Source organism: Xenopus laevis, chromosome 7S, assembly GCF_017654675.1.
Source record: "Xenopus laevis strain J_2021 chromosome 7S, Xenopus_laevis_v10.1, whole genome shotgun sequence".
Lineage (NCBI taxonomy): Eukaryota > Metazoa > Chordata > Amphibia > Anura > Pipidae > Xenopus > Xenopus laevis.
The window spans coordinates 54,460,845-54,486,866 of NC_054384.1; the positions used below are offsets into that span (position 1 = coordinate 54,460,845).

The window sequence follows — 26,022 nt, forward strand, 5'->3', positions numbered from 1 at the left end:
TCCCAGTGGGCCAGTCCGACACTGGTTCTGGCAAATGCCAGAGGGGCTGCTACAAGGTGCCATAGAAAGTCAGTATTTAGTGGGCTGGTGTGGGCTGATTGGGCCTCTGTGTACCTGAAATTCCACAGCCTATTTTAATTCTCAGTCTGGACCTGCACCCCTGTATGATTATCTAGTGAAAATCTATTGATTTAAATGCATTTAAAAAGGGCATGGATAATGCAGAGGCGGGGCAGTAGTTGCTATTTCCAGAGCTCAAATGTAATGTGGAGAAACAGGTCACCTGACTGACAGCTTTAATCTTACCCTAAAGTGCTGCGGGGTTTGTGTCAGTGCCGGGCTGGAATCGGTGGGATGAATTAGAGCTCTTAAACACCAGACATTACTCTCTGTCTCCACCTTGTGGTCAATCCGCTCACTTATCACTTATTGTTCTGGCTCATATTCAGGAATTGCCCATTTCATTGCTGTGTATTGGATTTGTTTCCTGACCTGGCCACCGAAGGAGCCTTCCTTGTCCATCTATGGTCAATGGCATAGTCCACTGGCGCCACAATCGCTTGGAGAAACCTAACTGAGCCGCCAGGATCCAGAGACAAAGCAGCTGTTCGCTGGTCTCTCTCTGAGCTCTACTCGTGCACAAACACACACACACCTACAGCTGCATCCACCAATCCCCTGCCTAGCTGCCCCAGACCCTCTTCAAGGTGCTGAAGAACAACGAATACTTGGGAAGCTCCCGGGGGCTGACACTGAAAATGGAATCTGAGAAAATGTAAGGGCTCGTCTCCAAACCCGAAGATCCAGCAAGAAGCCTGGCAGGAGTTTAGAGAGCAGCAAAGAGAGAGAGAAGTGATCATGACTGCCTGGGGGAACATATTCTGGACTGATTCATTTCTGCTCTTCCTAATGGGTAAGTGTGTCCCTGAAAATGTGTTACCTCGTAGCCCATTTTGATTCAATTTGTTCCCTTTTATGGTTACATTTGAATGCTAATATCACTTCTGTGCAGAGAGGTAGCCATAATGTAAACACTGGACAAATCTGTATATGTTGCTTCTTATGATGGCAAGTTTAGACAGCAAGTCCTTTAGCTTTCTCAGGCAAGAAAATAATAGTATTAAAATATCAGTAGTTGCAGCATCATCTGAAAATAAGCAATGATGCACTTTTTAACATGGTCCCAGTGGTAAACTGTAACTTTCACAATCACAATGAGTAACAGTTGCACCCTAATATATTCTGCAGCAGAGAATGAACTGCCCTATCCTGATCAACCAGTCAGCCTAAAAAAATGTTTTACTCATTTAAACTAAACCAGATTAGTGTGATTTGCTTCCTGTCTTATACTACTTTTCCATTATATGAATGAATATGGAAACATAAATTTGTAATTTGCTGATGTATGAGACATGGTATGAATTTAATTGAGTTTATTGGGGGTAAAAAACAGTTATGCAAAAGGCCTCTGACCCAAAGTAGTCAAGATACTAGAGGGATTATGCACTACACTGATGGCAAGGCAGGGTGCAATAAACAGGTGCAATCCTCTATGTTTTTCACACTTTGTTCCATGTCCCACCTCTGAAGCTGTGAGTTCCCTACATAGTGAATACAGTTCTGCCTGCCATACAATAGTGCTGTATTCACGAGGGCACATGGAGGGAGGCAAGAAATTGCATTTTAAAATAGAACTAAGAGACACAGTTCAGCACCCCCTTAGTGCTCTTCCACTTCTGCCCATGGCCGTCTTAACTGATCCCTTGGATACTGAGTTTTTATGTAAAATAATAAAGGACCTCTGGTTGTGGACAATACATTGACCTTTTATGAAAACATGTATTTTGTTATTTTTTTACTTCCTATGAGTGCGCTTACCTTACTTATGTGCAAATGTGAATGTATATGTCAAAACTGTATCTACATTTGTGTAATTGAGATATCCATGTAAAGTTTTTGGACTAAACTACCATGTTTCTATGCCCAACATGCTGATATTATGATTCTAAAGGGTAAAAAATTAAAAAGGGCCATTTTATACTAGGCGTTTCCGTTGTCGCTTTAAGTAGCAGCAATCAAATACAAAAGGTTGCCAGGAATTGCTATCCATTGCAGCCCACAATGATCTACCAAGCAGTGATTTTAAATGCCATAGGCATCATTTACTTCTACCTGGGGTGTAATTGCAACTCTCATTAGAAGACAGCGTGTAAGGGGGGTTAAGGGTTAATGCCCCACCATCACCATGGCAACCAACCTTCACTGGAATGATGGATATCCACACGATGGTAAAATCACAAAAATGAGAACTTTTATTGGTAATGCTTTCCAGTATCCATTAACTTTGTACAGTCCATACACAGTCCCATGGGTTTCACTTACTCCCTTCTTTGCAGAGCAATAACTTCCTTTTACGAACCCCTCACACGAAATCACTGGAGACACAGGAACACCCCTTTCCAAGGCGATTTACCACCTTCCTACTTCAGTCGGGCTGACACCACAGCAGTGCACCACTGACCTTTTAGGATAGGAATTTTCCACCTTCTGGTCCTACCAGTCCGGCATACGTCCTATGCCCCTCTGGCCTACTCCAGATAGGAATTTTCTTGCGCCCCTCTTTCAGGATGTTCGTGTTCCCCCTAACACTCCAGCCCTCACTGGCAAAGCCTTGGCTCCTAAGCCACTTACTCCTCGTTGGGGTCTTGGCTACCCATTCTAGTGGTCCACTCACTATCTATAGTACCTAGTACTTTACTGTAGCCCTATCACTATCTACTTTTCTTCAGAAGCATCCACTGAACACCCATTACTGTGTTTCATCCCTTTAAATACTATCCCTAATTAACCATCCCCTTAACATTCACTGTACATGTGCTTTTAACATTTCCCTATCATGTACTGTCCTCACTGCAGTGCATGTGCCTTTCCTTAATTCACCACATGAAATCTTTAACATTCCCCTGCATGACACCACTGCCACCCTGTGGTGATTTCTACACATTACAGTCTCAACATTTTCACACTTCCAATCACTTCAACATTTAACACTTTCAATCATTTCAACATTACTTTACAACACTCACATTCACTTTAAACATACAATACACATTTTCATGCACACAAACCAATCACCTTCTTACAAGCGCAGATAAATTCTGACTGCCTCATACCTGCCTGCACTTTTTACCCTGTGAGATTCAAAATCCACTACTTCATAACTTGTCCATCTAATAGGCACAAAAGTTAGGGGGCTGGAGAGAGGACACCTACATGTAGTATGTAGTATTCTCATGCAGTTCTCTTTGAGCATACTTTCCAGTACTTTAAGCTATTGTGAGTAGGGCCCAATGATACAATTTTTTTACTGTATAATCCTTGTTTGCTAAATTAATGTTTGAGCACTGTTCATTAAAAATTAATGTAAAGCGCTGAATGACTGGATGGTGCTATATAAATAAATGATGATGATGACAGTATGTAGGAGGGTTGGGGTGGGAGGCAGGGCAAATTGTAGATCCCACTTGTTTTGGGAACAGTGGGCAGAAAATTTTGACCTATATGTAAAGGGAATTGCTGTCTCTGTGCAAGAGGAAATACTAACACAAATTAAGTGTAATATTTACTTACAGGAAATGCAAAATATCAAAACCCAGAAATCATTTATTAAATCAAAAAATGTATGCTCACTTATATTAGTAGCATGTACCCACTTCCTGCAGAACCTGACCTTGTTCCTATTACATACATATTATTATTTGAACATTGTTCATATTTCTCCTGATCAAACATTTTTTAACTCACCTTCTCTGTGCTCTTATCATTAGCATATACACTGGCACTAACCCTGTGAGCTGTATCATTCACCTCATTTTGCACTTTTCTACAATGTCAGTTGCTATTTTTAAATTACTTTAACTTTACAGATTACTATAAATAGGTTGGTTTGGTAATATTATTTTCTGTTGAGCTGTCAGACATCTAATCGTAGTAGGTCTAATGCACATAAGTGGTTTATCTGTGAGTGAAGACACACTGATATTTATTTAATTTGAGGTTTTGCAAAAAAGCAGGTACATTACTAATATGAATCTGTCTTGGAAAGAGTTAAGGTAGGCCACAGCTTTGATCAAATTACAAAAGTGTGTAACTCTCAGTTCCTTTTCTCTCAAACTGGAAATTCAAGTTCTGTGTGAAGTGGGAAATACCTCTGTATTTAAGTAAATAGGTTTATGAAAGCATATTCTTTTCACAAAGGGTAATTGGGTTTTACTTAAAGGACAAGGAAAGTCTAAAATAGAATAAGGCTAGAAGTGCTGTTTTTTATATACTAAACAAAAGCATGAACTTACTGCACCACAAGCCTAATCAAACATATGATTTATGCTTTCAAAGTTGGCCACAGGGGGCTGTCATCTTGTAACTTTGTTAAACATCTTTGCCCGACCCTGACCCTGCACATGCTCAGTGTGGTCTGGGCTGCTTAGGGATCATCATAAACAAAGCTGCTTGAATTCTACATGGCTGGGAAGTAAGGCGGGGGCTCCCCCTGCTGTTCATAAGTATGATTGTTTCCCTGCTCAGCAGTTAGGGACCATCTCACAATTCCTATCCACAGCAGTAAATGAAGGGAGCATTTCACTGCACACAGTCAGGTTTCTTATAAAAACGGTACACATTTTTTAATTAAAGTATATTGGAGATAGGTTTCTTTTTCATTAAAGAAAGTAATAATGGAATTTTATTTTTTTGCCTTTCCTTGTCCTTTAAGTGGCAAATCAATTGCAATAAAGTTTAATTGAAGATGCATTGTGAAATCTTCCAGGAATGTTATATAAATCAGCTCTGTGATATGTGTGTGTTTTGTAGGATGGATAATTGAAATGTATGTGTGCTGCCTCAAAGGTCACCTGGCCAGAAATACTACAGTTCTAACTGTAAAAGGAAGATGTGTGGAAGCAAAAGACACAACTCTGTCTGTTAATTGGTTCATGTGTGACCTAACATGTATGGTTTGTTCAAGTGAACCTAGAATCCTAGGATCCCAGGGGGCTGTCTATTTATGATTACCCAATGGCACATGCTACTAAAAAAGTATATTATTATGAAAATGGGTTATTTACATGAAGCAGGGTTCTAAATATGAGCTGTTTTATGCAATATCTTTTTATAGAGACCTAAATTGTTTGAGGGGTATAGTTAATGCATTTAAATATTTATAACAAGTGGCCCATAGTATCAGGTCTTTCTTGAGTAACATGTAAAAGTAACAAGAGTATCAAACATTTTTTGAATGCAGAAGGGATAATTTAATTTACAAATGAAGAATAACTTTTCTTCTCGTTAATGCCGTAAATTAACAAGAATTTCTCTAAAATGAGAAAGGGGTCTCATACCCCTTTCTCATTTTAGATTATGAGATTTTTTGGGCAGTGCCCTCTTTATGTCTTGTATTGGTCAATTTCTGCATATGATTTACACATTCAGTACACACATCCATCATTTATCAGCACTGTAAAATATGTTGGTGCTTTATAAATATGTGTTAATAGCAATGTAATAGTGATGTAATGTACAATTATGACTTGTATTCTCTTAAAAAAAACATTATCCAAACCAATCTTTTTTCACTTTTCTTACATTTTATTAAGTGTTTCAGCCTATCTTTATGCCATAACTAAGGCATAAAGGAAAGGTATAGTAACATAAATATTTTACATTAAAAATATAACGCTTCAAAACACTTTTATTATTATAAATATAATGCATAAATGTAATATTAGCAGTGGTTTCTGGATAAATATCTTTACCATAGTTGTATAGGGATCAGGGTGCAGGTCTCTCTCAACTCTTGTCACATCTTGGCAGATCTCCCCCCTCCATGTACAAGATCAGGCAGCACGCTCTGTCTACACAAACTTTTAGCAGAGAGGGAGAATATAAGAACTCTGTCCCCCATCCTTCTCCCTGAACCAGAATTAAAAATACCCATTAATCACTCAGGGGGGAAGACATAGAAAGCTATCAGTAATGCAGGTTGGCACTGGAAGTCAAGCAATCACCACATCACTTTTTCTGGCTTGTTCTATAAGGAAATAGTACCTGTACCATGTTAAAAAACACTTATGATAATGTGCTTTCTGCATGATACATATGTTAATAAAAGTGTTTAAAATAGATATTTCTAATATCTAAAATGTTGAGCCTGTTCATTTAACAAAGAAGTAGAGAGAAATGTTGAACTGTTCATGTTTTGGGCACTTTACTAGCCCAAGGCCACCACAGCCATTTAGCAGAGAAGATCTATGCCTCTGAAACCTGCATGTATTCATAAAATATCATTATAAAAGGTATTAGAAATGAATTCAGATTCAAATGACATGGCAGCTCTGAAACAAATGCATTCTACGTCACAATTTAATCATCAGCCCTGTAGCATCAGCATATGAACCTCATTTTCTTATTAATATTTTATGACAATCCCCTAATAGTGATGAACAAATCTGTCCTGTTTTGCTTTGCCCAAAAATTCACGAAACACATTGAAATTAATGGGCATCAATATTTTTTGCATGCAACAAATTTTTATGCGTGCAATATTTTTTTCTCACTCCAAATGCATTATACTCAATGGATGTTTTTTCTTATGGTGACTTTTTTGTCTCTGCTAAATTTTGTCTTGGTGATTTTTTTGTTGCGGCGAAAATTTTTCACATCAGATTTTTGCTGCAGTTTTACTGATTAGAAATGATCAAAAGATGACCAAACAAGATCCAAGGTGGATTTATAGAGATGATGAACCTTTGGGCTGATACAAGTTCAGTATGTAAAATACAGCATATTCATGTTTAGACTTTAGTCCTCCTTTAAACTTTGCCTGCCAATCATGAATCTCTTATGTGCTGGCAGGATACTCTAATGGCCAAGAATGTAGCACATATCTTCCTTGGCACTTATAGATTATCTGTACAATGGCGGCAACAGGAAAAGTCAGAGGCTAAGACAACTTACCCTCTAGCCAAGGGGATTGTCGTTTCAGTCTTGTGAAGCATATTTCAGCCCCCTTGTGGCATTAGCTTTAGACTGTAAGCTCTATTAGGGCAAGAACTGATGTGAATGATGTATAAGCTACTATGTAAACCACTGCAGTGCACATGTAAATAGTGGATAATAACATATCTGAGTAGTACTGTCAAATGTATGATGGAATAACTATATGTACAAAAATGTGTCAGCTTATCTGGTCTTTGTGGATAAAGAGTGGACCTTGACTGTTTTTCTGTTTTGGGAAGTGTAAGAATGATTCGAATTTTGTAATCCTATACTGTAGCATTGGAATGAATAATAAACAATAACAGAAGTGGTTAGTAATAGAGCCCCATAGCAAGAAACAAGGACATAATCTGAGCTATAGTAATACTATTTTAATTATAGAGCAATGTAGATAAAAGCTTAATAAACTAAAAAAATCTTCTTATTTTGTCTCCTTTCTTTGTATTTTATTTGTCTTTTCCTGTGATTCTCTTTCTGTTTGTTCCCATGTATCGTGTTTGGTGCTGTGTGCTATTTTTGCTTCTAATTTTGTTTTGGGTTGCCTTAATCATGTCTAACTGTCCTATTGTGCCTTTTTTCCCTCCATGGTGGTTTCTATTATGTTTTTGTGTGTTTATGGGATTTCCCACAATGGAGTTCCATTTTCCTCCTATTGTTTTTTCCAATTTCTTTGCTTTTTGGGTGCCTCCTTTATTTCTGTCGCTATGATACTTTCCAGTTGTCTTTTGTTCACCTGTGTGTGTGGAAGTCCCGTCTGGTACAGAAGCTGTAAAGGGAGAGAACATGACCTTGTTGTGCATCTCTTGCATGAAGAGGGAAGAAGTAGCTGCCACCACCAATGTAAGGTGGTTCTATCAACCAGAGGATGGGCAAGAAATACTTGTATGTATTTTGTATTACTCTCACTGTCATTGAGATGGATATTGTTCTATTCCAGATTTTTGAAGTGGATGCAAAAAATGGAACACATATCTTATTTACATTAGGTAAACTATATAAACTTATTATACAGAGTTTCTAAAATGTAAAACAACATTTATAACATTTTTTAATTTTAAGTTGTGGGTGGTTACATTCATCAATTGCAACTGATATCAGTGATTATGCTATTTCATAATGTTATCATGAATAAATATGAGAGGATGTTCCATTAATGAACTTACTGACAGGAGAGTCACTGTGGTAGTGGCATATACTGGTAAGCTAGAAGAAAATATAGAATGTAGGTGGGAAATATATGTTGTACACACAGATAAAAGTTGGTTCCTTAAATAGAGAACAATAACAAATTTTTGTCCTTCTCTTTTGCACAGATTTATGAATATGATGGAAAACCTCTAGAACCAAAAAGTCCACTGCAAGGTCGTCTTCAGTGGACCGGAAGCAAAGATCTGCAGGATGTTTCTATCACCATACTCAATGTAACAACCAATGATACAGGAGTCTTTACCTGCCATGTGAACCGTACGCTCCACTTTGAGGCTCATCGTCACTCAATTCAAAACAAGAAAAGTATCACTCTAAAGGTCACGGAAGAAGGTGATAATACCATCATAGAGCCTACTAAAAAAATATAAAAAGCTGGGTAAAAAAGGCATAGAAACACAGCACACCTTTCCATATAACCCCCAGACATCACACCAGGTATTGCCACAAAAAATACAAGATAGTTTAAAGCTGCGTAACAAGAGTGTTTTAGAAAATAATAATCTGATGTAAAAATGTAGCCAGGTTAGAATAAAGCCACAGAAAAATGTTGTCGAGCTTTGCAGTACAGTGTAAAATGATGCGGTACATGTCTGTGTTCAGTTATGGGCAATAACATATACACATTGTTAAGTACAACATATTGAATTTTGTAATGGACCCTAACGGCTAGATTTAGCAATGCTGCTAAAAGGGGTAAAATGTCATGCTGTTAGGATCACTCAGCCTTTTGGGGTTAAAGTTAGGGCCAACGAAGAAGCTATTTATGATATCCAGAGGGTTAAACAGTCTCTGTCTTTTGAGTTTAGTAGTGGAAAATAAGCGTATTTTAAGGTTAAACTTGATAGAATTAATTCTTCTTTATCAGCCTCAGCTTCATTATGAAACATGGAACTTATTCCCCTAATGTGGGCAATCCAATGCAAAATCAAAGGTCATTTATAAACACCAGACAGATTTTCATCATAGTAACCAATCAGATGATTGTTTTCAGTGTTCAACCTGCAGCTGACAGCTGGCTGAAAAAGCTAACCACTGATTGTTACTGCCCAGGAGCATATTTGTGTTTATAAATGAGCCCCAGTTGGACTTGCATTGTGTATTGTACCTAACACACTTTTGCTTTCCCCCACAGCTGGTGAAGACTTTACTTCGGTTCTTTCTGAAATTATGATGTATTTTCTTCTTGCCTTCCTTACCTTCTGGCTATTAGTAGAAATTGTATATTGCTACAGGAAGATCTCCAAGGCAGAAGAAGTGACACAAGAAAGTGTGTAAGTTTGAAATTAGGTAAAGAAGCAGCAAAGCTCATCAACCAACAAGAAAAGTTGTGCATTTTGTTTTTATGTGAATAGGGTCTACAAGCATCCTAAATAAACACCCACAAAATATTGCATATCTTAGTTGATGCTAAGTTGGTGTTATTTGGAATCAAGTGTATGGCAAGTAATGTAAACCACATAATGAACAAATAGAGAGTCAGCTGGAACAAGTTTAAATCACGAGGAAAAGACTACATTAAAGCAAATTTTTAAGCACTTTTCTACAGAATCTTATTGCTGGTCCTTATACCATATCACTGCTATTGGGAGCCAAGATTGAAATTTTCGCAGAATCAAAGATATTGTGGATTGACCAGAAAGTCCACATTAATTAGAAGAGTATCACTATAACATGTCCCTCCCCCCTTCACTTGGGTTAATGAAGGTGTGAGCACTGTCTTTCAGACTTGAATAATAAGGTTAAAAGAAGATAAGAATTTCTTACCTGTAAATTGTCTTTTCTTCAGGCAGCACACCAAAGAGAGATAGGGCCCCTCCTAGGTACAGGAAACAAGAATAAAACCCCTTCCCCTCCTAGCTTCCCCGTGTTAGTCAACAAGAACCGACATACACAGTGAACCATTACAGAAATAACTTCAGATGACAACCCATGCTGCGTTAGTGATTGCCATTCAGAATCCATACTGACAGAGCTAGTCTGCTGGGATCCGGATGGTACACTGGTCCCTGGTGAAGCAGAGTTCTGCTGGAGCAAAAGAGGATCTTCCTCGCCATTTCCAGCAGAAGAGAAAACCAGGCCCTCCTGGGCCATTACGAAACTATCATAATGACTCTAGCTCTGACGAGTCTGATCTTCTTCAAGACTCTGGTTATCATCGGAAGCATGGCATCTATTGCTGCTGATCTGTCCTGGGGAAACAGGGAATAGAATCTGTAGAATAGAAACTTGGCATTTTCTCTTGTAGCCATGAGATCTGTAGTCGGACAACCCCACCGACGACTCAGCATCCGAAAGACTGACTGACTGAGAGACCATTCACCTGGAACTACCAGTCTGTGACTCAGAAAATCCGCTTTGGTGTTGTCTACAACTTTTATATATATATAGCCTGCAGCGTCTGCAGATGTATTTCTGCCCAACTCAGAATCTTGAGTGTCAGCTCCAGCAGGCTTTGACTGTGCATACCTCCTTGTCTGTTCAGATAAGCCACAACTGTCGTGTTGTCTGTTCTGACTTTTATCGCCTGACCTCTGTTCTGAGAGCCCTCCAAACAACCAGGAGCTCCCGGTGGTTGGAGGAAAGAGCCGCTTCCTGAGGAGACCATATTTCCTGCCAGACATTCTGCTCCAGAGTCGCTCCCCATCCTTGCCTGCTGGCAGCAGTAGTGAGAATGATCCACCGTTTTATAACCCAAGGAACTCCTTTGGACAAGTTTGGGTCCTTCCACCAAGTTAGCGAGTGTTTCACATGAGGAGGTAGCGTCATGGGATTGTCCAGAGAGCTCTCTGTGCCATCCCAAATTCTCAGTTTTGCTCTCTGTAAAAACCTCATGTGCAGTCTGGCCCAAGGTACCACCTCTATTGTTGCTGCCATTGCTCTCAGAGCTGACATGGCCTGCCTAATCGAGACTACTCTCTGCTGAGAGAGACTCGTCAAGAAACTGCACCGGTTCATCTTCCTCAGCTGAGGAAGGTAAGTATGGCTTTGTTCTGAGTCCAGCAGGACCCCCAAGAATTGTTTCCTCTGTGATGGAATGAGATCTGACTTCTGATAATTGATCTTCCATCCTAATGTCTCTAGACAGGAAACCGTCTTCTGTAGATGACTGAGCACATCTTGCACAGCACACATCTCCTGGATTTTTCTTCATGATCCCTAGCTTCAGAGCGAGAGGACTTTGCTGAAAATAAAATACAAAAAATGCTCCTCTTCAAAAGCTTACCAGAACTGGTCAAACGCACTGCAGCCACAGTATAGGGAGGCTACAGCTCTGAAAGAAAAAAACGGCTATTTAAAATTATCGCGGGGTCATCACGTGAGCCGCCAGCCGAACCCGGAAATAAGGAACACCTACTTTCGTGATGCGCACTAACTCCCTCCTCACACAGCCGCACAGGACTGCTGCCTTCCACTCTCTGCCGGTGCCACTGCCAACCTGCCGAAGGTACAACATATTCTTAAAGCCCCAGCTGGAACCTAAGAGGCAGGAGAAGGGAGAGGCAAAAACCGTGAACCCACAGCTAGGGGTGACCTATTAGGAACCCCCAGGGAATCCAGCTGGACCCCTGCTATACCCAGGGCCGCCATCAGAAATCACTGGGCCCCACACAACAACATTTTCTGGGCCCCCCCTCACGACGCCTCCCCTAACCACGCCCCCACGCACCAGTACAAAGATCACACGGACACAAACAGTAAATAAAATCATTTTGGCAAAAGGGTTATTAAGCCTGCCACCACATCAAAGTAGACTCTTTAAGCAGGTACCTGCTCTAACCTGAATTGCACTTTGTTTTACAATTATTCTACATTTAAATTGTACAAATAAGAGCCATTTGGTTTAACCCCTTGGTCAAAAAACAACCAGTCCTAATAAGGACAATGGAAGATTGAAATGTGCCCAATCTATCTAGCATGTCTAATGTATACACACACATTTTTTTGTGTAATGCATTTTATGTATATGTTAAAAAAAACTGAAACCTAACCATTGGACAAATATAAAGTGCAATGGCACTTTGTGATTGTTTGTAAACATAAAGGCCATCAATAATATACAACTTATTTTTATAATAAACAAAATTACTTTTATTAATATGAATAAATAAAGAACATAAGATATAAAACTGTTTACAATAAAAATAGGAACTTGTATTAGTATGAACTGTTTAGAAGTATAAATAGAAACACTGATGGCCAGGCCCCTCTGCAAGTCAGGGGCCCTGTATTGGTGGATCAGGGGCAGGGGCGGAACTACCTGGGGAGCAGGGGGTGCGAGTGGGCCAGGGCCCCCCGGCAGTCCGCACGCTGCATATTCCCAGCCAGTTCCGTGTGTACGGAGGGGGGTGGGGGTCCCGGCTGCGCGTCCTGCGCCAGGGCCCACCCCCCCTCTAGTTCCGTTTCTGATCAGGGGCCATGCATTGGGGGATCAGAGGCCCTGCATTGGGGGATCAGGGGCCCTGCATGGGGATCAGGGGGCTGCATTGGTGGTTCAGCGGCCGCATTGGTGGTTCAGCGACCCGTATGGGTATCAGGGGCCCGCATTGGGGAATTAGGGGCCTGCATGGGCATCAGGGGCTGCATTGGTGGTTCAGGGGCCCATTTGTGGATTAGGGGCCCTGCATGTGGATCAGGGGCTGCATTGATGGTTCAGGGGCCCTGCATGGGGATCAGGGGGCCTCATTGGTAGTTCAGCAGCCGCATTGGTGGTTCAGCGACCCGTATGGGGATCAGGGGCCCGCATTGGGGAATCAGGGGCCTGCATGGGCATCAGGGGCCCCGCATTGGTGATTGAGGGGCCTGTATGGGGATTAGGGGCCCTGCATGGGGATCAGGGGCCCGCTTTGGTGGTTCAGGGGCCGGTATGGGGATCAGGGGCCCATATTGGTGGTTCAGGGGCCCGCATTGTTGATCAGGGCACCGCATTGGTGGTTCAGGGGCCCACATTGGGGTTTCAGTGGCCTATATGGTGGTTCAGGGCCCCGCATTGGTGGTTCAGGGGCCCGCATTGGTGGTCCAGGGGTCTATATGGGTGTTCAGGGCCCGCATTGGTGGTCAGTGGCACTTACCTGCAGTGTTCTTCTATTGTGCTGTCGTCTTCTTCTTCCACCAGGAGGGTCTTCCGCATTTTCACCGTCTCCAGGAAGCTGGTCCGTCTCCAGGAATCACGTCCTCCTCCAGCCGCATCCTCAGGTGGCGGGCTGCTTAAATAGAGTTGCGCCCGTGCGTGCTGACGTCACGTGTACGCACGGGACGCAGCTCACACGAATGGAAATTTGCCGGCAAGTGCTGGGCCACCTTGCAGCAGGAAATCCCGGGGGCCTGGGATGACTGTCCTCCTTGTGACCCCCTGATGGTGGCCCTGGCTATACCTACCTGATCCTAGGAGGGAACAAAAACACGGGTAAGCTAGGAGGGGGAGGGGATTTAATTTTTGTTTCCTGTACCTAGGAGGAGGGGCCCTATCTCTATTTGGTGTGCTGCCTAGGGACCAGAAGAAACACCTTCTTAATCTAATAAAGACACAGAGGGTGGTTTTTTTTTTGAAGAAAAAAAATACTACGCTATATTTAATTCTGTCTGCCTTTTCCTGTGCTGTAAGCGCTAGCTTCCATTATATTTTGACTTGGTATAAGTAAACAGGTTCTTAATGATCTCCATTATACATATTAAAGTAAGGTGTTAGAATTTTAAGAAAAAGAATGATTTAAACAATGTACATTTTGCAGTACTGACTACTTGGCTATACCATCAGAAAACAAGGAGAACTGTTCAGTTCCAGTGGAAGAATAACATTTCAGCAGAAGCCTATAAAAGGTACAGTATGTATTTATGAGTAATCAAATCCATGCTTGTCAATTGCCTGTACAGTTGCACTTATTACTGGAAATAGGGTGAGTTTTGACAGATCCAGGCATGGGCAAGCATGTTCTCATTAATGAGTATCATTTGACATTGTTTATTTAACAGTCACAGTGCTGAAATACTGATAGTTACAAAATGTTCACCATTTGGAAGTAGCTACTGAACCCATTTACAGTCCTTTTAGTATTGTGTTGATCACAAGAGTTGTGCATTTTTTACTTTTCTTTGCAAATGCTGTTTTTCCTTAAGCTTACTAAAGCACTGAAAAATAGTTACATAGTTACATAGTCACTCATATAAAAATTATTGGTCGTTTCAAAATTATTTTGATGCCCATTGACTTCAATGCATTTCACAAATTTTTCGGTGAAGCGAAACAGCACAGATTAGATTATCACTACTTATGTGTGAACCATGCAACATGAGTTGTATTGCTAGGGTTGGGACCATTAAGAAGGAAACCTTCATTAACTGGTTCTTCATATGTGTGGACAGATGAGAAATAGAAATGAGTTCAGAATCTTTTTTCTGTTCTCATCAACCAGCTGACCCCCTCTGATATTAAAGGGGTGGTTCATCTTTAAGGTAACTTTTAGTATGTTATAGAATGGCCAATTCTAAGCAACTTTTCAATTGGTTTTTATTTTTTATAGTTTTATAGTTATTTGTCTTTTTCATCTAACTCTTTGCAGCTTTCAAATGGGTGTCACTGAGCCCTACTAAAAAGTGTATGCTCTGTAAGGCTTCAAATGTATTGTTAATGCTACTTTTTATTTATAATCTTTCCATTCAGGCCCTCTCCGATTCATATTCCAGTCTCATATTCAAATCAATGCATGGTTGCTAGGGTAGTCTGAACCTAGTGAACAATAAAAATGTCTCAAAGTGCAGACTGTGGCATTAGTGGGGGGGGGGGGTCTATTAAACTGCACAAATTTTTCCAGAAAAAACGGACAATAAAAGAAAAAGTATCTGTCATAAGAATAAAATCAGCCACAAGCACCTTAAGTATTTTGTAATTATAAACACAGACAGTGTCCCCATCGGCCCCCGCCCCTGCTGCTACCCACCTTTAGAACCTGCCCCCCTCCTTCATTGCATGCATGCACCTGTATTTTTGCTGCAACTGACCTGAGAAGGGAGTTTGGTGGCAGGAACAGCAGGCTTGGACAGGTAGCAAGTCTGGACCAAAAGAGCCTATGAGAGCTGCTCCCCCGGTTACCAAACATGCTAACAAAAAATATATAAAGAACGATAGAAGAATGAAATAGTAAAGCCCTGGAAAATCAATACATACAGTACTGTAGAAATATAATGAGAATTTGTTGCAATGGGATCACTGTCAGTGAGTGGAGCCAAATGATTCAGTACTTATATTAGCTGACTGTTAAAAATATGAAAACATCAGTAGGACAATAGGCAAGTCAGGTAAATTGGTTCATTTGTAATGGTAAAGCTCTTTAAAAGAGTAAGTGAAAGATATTCTTTGGGACCTAGGTGCATAAATGTCTTTGCATCACCTCCTGCAAGCATGCTACTGACGCTTCTTTTTTCAAATTTTTTTAGGTTGTAAGAACTTCAGAAAAGGTTGATCAGCATCTTCTCAACAATCAATTTGGAGCTAGCCATTCACCTAAAGTCTCCCCAAATGAATGTGTCACTTCTTTGTGGGATTCTGTATAAATGCCTTAGTCATTATATACACTTCTGTGCTTATGGTTTACCTATTTAAAATAAGATATAAGTATTCTGTTTCGAAAAATGTGTCTGTTAAGGGGAAGAACAGAATATATAAAAAAAAAACACTAGTTGTGAAGATATGTAGTGGAGAAAAGCTATTGGCTGCAAAATATTGTGCAAGTATAGCATCTAATATCCAGAATTGTTAGGGGTTTTCCATGTGATAGGTCTTTCCATAATGCGGAGCACAAAGCCTTAGGTCACAAATGAATACATAAATGTATAATGGGTACCAGATCTCATAGTTGCAGTCCATAATTTGGCTTGGAACATAAGAATGCTTATATTGAGCAACATAAAAGATGGACTTCTTAAACTTTGAGGCAATGTGTTTATTGTCCATAGAGGTATATTTGCTTATAATATCAAGATCACTACAGTGCCGTATCTACCACTTTAGAAACACTAAATTAAAAAAAAAATCTTCCCTGCACTGCCATGTACTGTACACATTATATCTATTAGGATAATTACACAGTATGGTATTTACTGTAGAATGCATTTTTAGCTGATAAGGATATATTGTATTCCATATTTATATTGACTGCCAGAGCTACCATGAAAATATACTTTATTTTTTTCACTTACACCTGTCCATGCATTTATTTTCTCTTATGGTTCTTTGCAACAACTAAGATGCATAAAACTGGAACAATATTATAAAAATTAATATAATATGAATATGAATATTGCCTTTGAAAGAAGGTGCATCAGTGTGCACTGCCATTAGAGAACAAGTTATTTCACAGAATTGTCTTCATTAGATTTTCTTATTTCAAGAATGGGTCCAAAACTTATCTAAGGTAAATAAATATTTCTTTATAAAAAAGGTGTTATTTATATATTTACAGATGGCTACTGCTACCTTTTAGATGACATTCATTTGATTATTTTGTAGTAATGTTATTACAAATGTCTCAAGCTAATTTCACACTGTCCCTTACATTGCTTGATGTGTTTAACCACAAATGATCATGCCTATATACTTATATCAGATGCAAGCACACGCAGACTACAGACCTTTTAAAGAATATACAATACCATGGTCTACTTCATATTATCCACAAAAAACATTGTTTTTGGCCATGACCCTAACCAACCAAGCCACAATCCACTTCTTCTGGTTGTAAAGAAAGTCTTAAGTAAACCTATACAAGAACGGGGCCTGTTATCCAGAATGTTTGGGACCTGGGGTTTTCCGGCTAACAGATCTTTCCGTAATTTGGATCTTCATACCTTAAATCTACTAGTCAAGCAATGTAGTCAAGTATCTTATCCCTTATTACCTCAGGATCCCTTTTTGAATTACCACCACACTAGCAATTAACCAGTCTCTTGGCACCATGCCAGACCTCAATGAATTCTCAAAAATTAAGTAAAGATGTTTTACAATCACAGAGCGAAGCGTATTTGCTAGCTTGGAACTAATGTCCTGGACTTTTGTTTACATTGTTCTAGTAACTTTAGAATTTCCTACTGAGTGAGCAATTTATCAGTGGTTATATCACTAGAATTGGGTCTATTAAGAAGGAATCCTTCAATAACTGGTTCCTTGTAGGCAGAAAAAAAATGACAGTTCAGAATCTCAGTTTTTTCCCTGCTCTCATCAACCAACTGAACTTCCTCTGATAATAAGGGTCCCATCCTTTGTGGTTTCTTTATTTTTGTCTGTTGACAAATTGAAAGGGGTTGGTCACCGTCCAAACACTTTTTTTCAGTTCAGTTGTTTTCAGTTTGTCCATGTGAAATAAAAATTAAATTATTTTCCTTTTTTTATTTACTGTTTAGATTTTAATGATCCTGTCTCTATTCTCTAATGTTTCAGTCTGACAGTTTAGTGATCCAAGTGCAGATTCTGAGATGTTACAATTTGCTACATTAGTTGATACATTGCTCAACAGCAGCTGCAAAATATTAGTAACTATTTTATCAGTTATAACAGCTGCTTTTAATGTAACTCAGGTATTCTTCTTAGCAGGCCCAAAAATAAACTTGTATATCATTTACAACAGTTACAGAGTTGGTGACCCCCTTCCAGAGCTTCAGACCTTTTGTGCATTAAGCTACTAAAATGCCATCCCCTTTAAAACAGGGATCAATTGTCTGTATATTGCACTATATTTAAGCTGGCTATATCAAAGTCAACCCGGTGTGGTCAGTTCTACGGTCACTTTCATGACTTTGTAATTGGCGTAATTGGCCAGAAATATCACAGTGTTCTTATTGTCTTGATAATGGGTTGAGTGCAAGGGACCCCTTGTCTTTGCCTGTATGAATTGTGTGGTCACAGCCTCATTGCACCCCTGTCTAAATAAATTTAGTGGTGAGCAAAACTTTACTTTTTTTCCATCAATATTCCATTGGATTGTAATATCTCCCCCAAAATCCTTCATCTTATACCATATCTCTACTGTTCTTCACTATTCATTAGCTATTTAACCAAACATCTGTAAAATCTCTCCCCTCAATGCATTACTCTCTTTCACTATCAAATCCTCACTACAGTAATATGGAGCTAACTTGAGTAGCTTCTGTCATATTCTTACAATTATTTTCATGGATGCTAATTCATACCCATCACTGGGGATTGTTCCTTTTCCTTCCCAAAGTAATTTTTGTGTAGCTTATTCTGTCAGATAAGGAAATTTACAGTCAGTGAGCATTGCAGAGTTTGCAGTAAAATGTGGAATCACTCAGCGAATAAGCATAAGGTAAAGCATACCTGAAGAACCTTAATGGAATGTGCATTAAGTGCAGCCATTACATTTAAGAAGGATCTGGATAGTATGGTGTTATTGTGTATATTACCTCACACTATCCCGAGTGGTTTCATGATATAAAAGCAAGTGATGGGAATAGTTCTTATTTATACCTACGTAAATCTGGCAAATCAATGCTTGATTTCTTGTGCAAATGACCCCAGCTTGTAGCTGTTATGTATCTTGAAATTTAATTTTAAGCTTTTCTGGAGTGAGTACTGATATGTATTATTACCCTCTGCAATGGGTAAAGTCTATAAAGTCATCACTCCCAAAATAATGGTAGTAATTACAATTTTGTTTGGGGCCAGTTCCAATATGCTTTTACTATGGGAGACAATCTATATCTATAATTATAATCTATAACTACAGCTATAACTATAAATGACACATCTCTTTTTGGGGAGGAACGGCCTAAATACTTTTGGTTAAACCAAAAAATTGCATTGCATAATATAAATAAAAATGTAATAAAATAAATATAAATCACCAAAGGAATTGACAGTACTGACATTTAAGTTGCAAAGTTGATGAAATGATTAAAATGAAAGCAATAAACATTATTCTATGCCAAGAAAAGGCTCCAGTGGGGTAAGTAAGTGATTTTAGCTCAATGATAAAGGCAGGTGTTTGCTGTCCTTTTTATAGAAATTGCTCTGCTCTTGCTTTTTAGGGATGTAGCGAACTGTTCGCCGGCGAACTTGTTCGCGCGAACTTCGACCGTTCGCGTCCGCCGAATGTTCGCGAACGTCGCGCGACGTTCGCATTTTGCGTTCGCGTTCGATTCGAATACAAATCGTTCGACCATTCTACCATTCGAATTCCTTCGACCGCTAAAAATCGAACGATTTCCATTCGTTCGAACGATTGTAAGCATTCGATCGAATGAAAAGCATTTGATCGAATGCTTCGATCGTTCGATTCGAATGAAAATCGTTCGATCGAACGATTAAAATCCTTCGATCGTTCGAATCGAACGATGTTAGCGGGTGTTCGAAGTTCGCGAACTGTTCGCGAACGTTCGCATTTTTTGCCGGTGTTCGCGAACGGCGTTCGCGAACACCAAATCGGCAGTTCGCTACATCCCTATTGCTTTTCTGTGTTTTGGTGTTAATCTCAAAAGTCAAAATAAAGGATCAGATCTGATACAGATTCATTATAACAATTTATCTTCTTACAATATATAATATGCCTGATATTGTATAGAAGTTGAATACACTAACACTCTTGATAGTATTGACTGAGTATAGCTGAACACCACCATGAGACTTTTTTTTTTTAAAAAAAAATTTAATTTAATAATAGCTTTTCATAATAAATACATACAGAAGTACAGAAAAATAGAAAGTAGAGTAAAAAGATACAAAAATATGCAAAAATATATACTCTTCTTAGAATTGTATTCTAAGAACAGACGGCACAAATAGTTTTGACTTTTTGATGCTTGCTGACAAAATCCTTGTATACCCACATAAAACTAAACTCTCTTCTAGGTTTTGGGATTAGAGCTTCCGTTAAATCTAGTTTTGAAATAATCTCTCTTTTATAGCTATTTATTTGTTCAGAAACAGTAGCCATGAGGCTTAACCTAATTATATACAGCACACAATTTTGAAGCATTCCCCACACTTTTGCTACACTGCAGCTACATACAATAGAAGCTGTTTTTTTTTTACCAAACACAAGAAAAGTTAACCTTTTCAGGTTCCACCGGAGATTCTTCTTATTTGTTCTTGCTGTAAATTAAAGGAGCTGTTAAACTGTTAAATTAACTTTTGGTATGTTATACAATTACCAATTCTAAGCAACTTTTCAGTTGGTCTTCATTATTTATTTTGTGCAGTTTTTTTAATTATTTGCCTTCTTCTTCTGAGTCTTTCCAGTTTTCAAAAGGGGTTCACTGACTCCATCTAAAAACAAATTCTTTTTAAGGCTACACATTTATTGTTATTGCTACTTCAGGCCCTTTCCTATTCATATTCCAGTTTCTTATCCAAATCAATGCATAGTTGCTAGGGTAATTTCAACAGTCTGGTTTAAATTACCCTAGCAACTATGCATTGATTTGGATAAGACTGGAGAACTGGAGAGCTGGCAAAAAAAAAAAACAAAAAAAAACAAAATACCTCAAAAACACAAATAATAGAAAGTGAAAACCAATTGCAAATTGTCTCCGAATAAAATTGTTTACATCATAACAGAAAGTTAACAGAAAGGTGAACAACCCCTATAAGGACTATGCACACAGAACAATATGTTTACAAATCACTTCTAACTCCTTATAGTTCATATCTGATGCGATATATACTTTACTTCCTTTGTAATTTAGTTTGTAATAAATAGCTGGTACAGTGGTTTAAAATCAATATGACACACGTAAAGGAGAATTCAACCTTTTTTAGAAAAAAACCCGTACCCCCCCACCCCACGTAGACCCCCTCCCTCCTCCACCCAGCCTAACTCCCCACCCCCCGGGGAAATGCCCAATACTTTATACATACCCCTTGGCACAGATTGTGGCATCAGAGTTCCACACAGCCATCTTCCAGGTCTTTGGCATGGAGATCGGCATGTCGGCACATGCACAGTTGGAGTTGCCGGTTTTTCGACAACTGTGCATGTGCCGAAAACTCGCAAAAATTGCAGACGCGAAGACCCAGAAGATGGCGAAAACATTGAAAAACAGGCAACTCCAACTATGCATGCACTGACATGCTGATCTCCCACTCGGATACCGAAGTATGGGGCATTTCCCGGGGGGGGCAGTTAGGCTGGGGGGAGGAGTGAGGGGGTCTACATGAGGTGGGGGGTATGGGTTTTTTTGTAAAAGGGTTGGATTCTCCATTAAAGGAAATGAAATCCACCCAGTGCCATTTTATCTGCTAGTTCTCTGCTAAACCAGTTCAGTGCTCATAGGCAGAGGGTGATTTTTTTGGTTTGGGTAGGCTATTGTTACATCAACAGTTTCTTTACCAGTAATTTCCACTAGCACAGAAACAGCTAATTCTGACCCATAATATAAGCATTGCAAACAAACATTACATTGTCATTCATTTAAAACACTTTCATTTTTTTGCTGTTACTGTTCTTTTAAGTACTAAGTCATTTTTCACTTGACATGGACAAAGCCCAGCCTATTTTGAAAAGATTATGCATAGCACTCTCCTATTATCAAAATTATAGATCAAGTTTAGTTTCTACACATTACTGGACACCAGGAATAATACTTTTGTGGTTTAACATTAAACCATGTTTATTGGTCTACGTTCACATAATACACAACAGATATGCTAACTGTGTCGTTTATGGGAGATCTTACATATACAAAGTATAATGCTGTCCCCTTTACTGCAGTTTCAAAGTAACACAGTATAATAGTAGATGAGGTTGTAAAAGCTTGCATTCAACCATCAACACAAAATGTATGTTTAAGTGAAAGTAGCCTTACTGATCTGCTAGCCGACCCAGAGAACGGTGAAAATACAATAAAGGCATGTATGCTGCAGTCTAAGCTGTGATACAAATGAAGGTAGCACACCAGTAAGAAGGAGTGACATATTTATTTGCTAGGCAGCTAAGGATAAAAGGTCTTTAACTCCTTAAGGAAACAGTCACCAATATCCAATCCCAATGGTACAATTGTTGCTAATATTACAAAGACATTGCTGATAAATGTATAAACTAATGTAGCCACTAAATGTAGCAAATTGTAACAGTTCAGAATCTGCTCCTGGATCATTGAGCTGCCAGATTGAAACCCAAGAGATAGGAAAATTTCAATTATGGAAACACAATAAAAAATAAAAGATGGAAAGCAATTGAAAAAAGTCTTTATTTGTGGTGAACACCCCCTTTAATAAAAATCTGCCTATGTGCTTTAAAGCTTTCCCAATCAGCAACATAATGACTTATCGCCGGGTCCTGGTGCAGGTGTAGCCGGGACCCCCACCCCACTGCTGACATGATCTCAGTGACAGATTCGCATAGGAGTCAAACTAAGGGGGGTTCCAGCAGAGTTACACCATTGTTCCCAATCATTGCAGAAAGAGATAAACCAGTTTGTGCAGGGCAGTATTTATGCAACACAACATGCCCCCCCTTACACCTGTAACCAAACATACATGTTCTTTGTTGCTGCTAACAATTTTCAAGGTCAAAATATTTTGACATACATTTGCTGTACACAAGTCATAATTGCCTGTGGGATTACTTGAAACCTCAGAGCTGTTGGTACAATTACAGAAAGCCATTGCTTATATTTACTAATACATTAACAGAACTTGTAAAGAACCATTATTACTAATATGCCCAAGAGCTGACACAATTAAAATTAGATGCATGTGACTGACAAACCTAAAGTGTTGATTAAAACTATTGTTAATTGTACTGCACAACCTTGCACACTATTGCAATGCCTTTGTTGAGGTTAACTGTGGTAGGTGATCAATTAATTATTTCTAAAGGAGGTCAAATAAGAATCACAGTAAAAAATGAATCTTTGGTGTTACTACATTTTGCCCCAGAGAATCCACAGAGTAAACCACACAGTCCCTTTACATAATCTATTTAATGAGGTAACAGGTCATTATGAAAGAAATTCTGTATGAACCAAATCTTTTGTTAAATTAATACTAATTTACATTTTTGTCATTTCTTATGAAAGCAGCACATATGTACTGTATGCATTTTGCTTTACAGGTTATAAGACACTGCTGTGAAAATTGCAAAAGAAGTGGAAATCAATTACAGAGGAGGACTAAAATAGCTGCATGGAAAAACACAATATGATTATGGACTATTTCATAATTGATAAGGCCATTTTATCACAGCAGTTTAGCGCCATTTTAATCGCAGCAGTTTTCCAAATTATAAGGTATGCTGGAACTATTTCAATATTTCTCTGATGGGAGTGTACAAAATGTCTTTGTGTCTAGATACTTATTTCATGTGTTACATCTCTGTTTGGGGTAAGCTGGTAGATACATTTAGTGCATTTATTTTCTTTTTGAGTTTTGTCTGAGATATAGTATCTAATGGGAACATTCCAAAATTGCTTTATTGATTTCTCCACATGAATCAAAAAACAGTACATCATCAAGACATTTATGTAGAGTTGATAATACACAATCTTGCTGAGTGATTTTTACATCAATTTTAGTTTGAATAATGTAATAAAGAAAACATAGAAACTTGTGCTCTCCAAGGTGTGACTATTAATCTATATGGTCTTATGGTTATTGCCTATTTACAGTGATATGTTTGCTGCACCAGACGAGGATGAGGGCGAGGTAGACATTAGAGTTTGCGGTTGCTGCGGTTCTGATTTTGGCTATATATTGTTGCCATGGCAAACAGATTATATTATGAGCTTCTCTCTTATTTTCTCTAGGGGCTGCCATTTCTTCAATTTGTTCATGGGTGGAAACTAATTTGAGTAACTCCTGTAGTGAGTAGTTTTTTGTACAAGCATGTAACTCACATGTACATATTCATTACTTTTACATATTAACAGGGTATTCACATTCTATAGGCATAGATTTTGATATAGACATATATAGGGGCCAATTCATCAAGAGTCGAATATCGAGGGTTAATTAACCCTCGATATTCGACTGGGAACTAAAATCGTTCGACTTCGAATATCGAAGTCGAACGATTTAGCGCTAATCCTGCGTTCGATCGATCGAAGGATTTTTCGTTCGATCGAACGATTAAATCGTTCGAATCGAACGATTCGAACGATTTTAATCCAACGATCGAAGGAAAATCCTTCGATCAAAAAAAGGTTAGCAAGCCTATGGGGACCTTCCCCATAGGCTAACATTGACTTCGGTAGCTTTTAGCTGCCGAAGTAGGGGGTCGAAGTTTTTTTTAAAGGGAAAGTACTTCGACTATCGAATGGTCGAATAGTCGAACGATTTTTACTTCGAATCGTTTGATTTCGTTCGAATTCGAACGAATTTAACCAATTCGATGGTCGAAGTACCCAAAAAATACTTCGAAATTCGAATTTTTTTCATTCGAATCCTTCACTCGAGCTTAGTGAATCAGCCCCATAAAGTAGGTAAACAGCTATGTTTTAAGCATTCATGGACTCTTGTGACCTGAACCAGAATTTCTTCATATTTCTGGTAATTACCATTTTTTGTGTAAATAGCTTTCTCAATATTACATAAGTCTCCAACCTCTTTAAGCCATTGCCCATATGTCAGAGGGTCAGGGCTTTTCCACTTGTATTTTATGCCATTAGCACTCTCTGCAGGTAGGCCTACTTACCCAGAGGTACATATTTCACAGCCATTATCCCCAGGAGGCACACCTTAGGGTCTCTAGGCAGTGGGAAGCCTAGCTGTTGGGAGAGGGTGTCCTGTATCTTTGCCCAGTACTGTTCCAATTTAGGGCAGTCGCACAGGGTATGGAGAAGAGTACCTTGCTGTTGGTTGCATCGGTTGCAAAGGGGGGATATTTCAGGATTCATTTTGTGCAACCTGGTTTTAGTGTAGTACATCCTATGAATTATATATATTATTATTATTAACATGTATTTATATAGCGCTAACATATTGCGTAGCACTGTAAAGTAAATGTGATTATACAACAACATCACATGAATTACATACATAGAATATATGGAGTAACAAACATCACAGTCAATACAGGTACAAAAAGGTGAGGAAGGCCCTATGCATAGGCATACAGTCTAAAGGGAAGGGAGTAATACACAAGGTGTGGGAGTGGGCAAGATCGAATTAAGTGGGTGAGAAATGTGGTATTGCGTTTGGTAGTTAAGCAGAGTGAGGGTAGGCTTCTCGAAAGAAGTGCGTTTTCAGAGATTTCTTGAAAGTAGAAAGGTTGGGAGAAAGTCGGACAGACCGTGGGAGAGCGTTCCAGAGGAGGGGTGCAGCCCTTGCAAAGTCTTGAATGCGAGCATGTGAGGAGGTAATGAGAGAAGAGTTGAGTAGCAGGTCAGTAGAAGAGCGTAGTAAGCGAGTGGGTGAGTATATAGAGATGAGTTCAGAGATGTAGGGTGGGGCAGAGTTTTGAAGTGCTTTGAAAGTCAGTGTCATTAATTTGAATTTGATTCTGAAAGGTAATGGAAGCCAGTGCAGGGATTGACAGAATGGCGAGGCAGAGGAGGAGCGGTTGCTGAGGTGTATGAGCCTCGCAGCAGTGTTCATTATGGACTGGAGAGGTGACAGTCTCTGGAGGGGGAGGCCAATTAAAAGAGAGTTACAGTAGTCTAGACGCGATATGATGAGAGAGTGAATAAGAATTTTGGCAGCGTCTTGGGTGATAAATGATCGTATTTTGGATATGTTCCTTAGGTGGAAGTGACAAGATTTAATAAGTGACTGGATATGAGGAGTGAATGACAGGGCAGAATCTAGGATAACCC

At 39.2% G+C, this 26,022-nt stretch overlaps 1 protein-coding gene across 1 annotated transcript; it reads left to right on the plus strand.

The window, feature by feature from the left end:
- The first annotated feature begins 304 nt into the window (after nucleotides 1–304).
- On the plus strand, nucleotides 305–16,454 carry scn3b.S (sodium channel, voltage gated, type III beta subunit S homeolog). Its single transcript, XM_018227684.2, has 6 exons — nucleotides 305–913; nucleotides 7,772–7,935; nucleotides 8,367–8,592; nucleotides 9,395–9,533; nucleotides 13,992–14,079; nucleotides 15,694–16,454. The coding sequence occupies exons 1-5, from the start codon at nucleotides 859–861 to the stop codon at nucleotides 14,053–14,055; spliced, it is 648 nt and encodes a 215-aa protein (XP_018083173.1). The 5' UTR covers nucleotides 305–858; the 3' UTR covers nucleotides 14,056–14,079; nucleotides 15,694–16,454.
- Nucleotides 16,455–26,022: the final 9,568 nt, after the last annotated feature.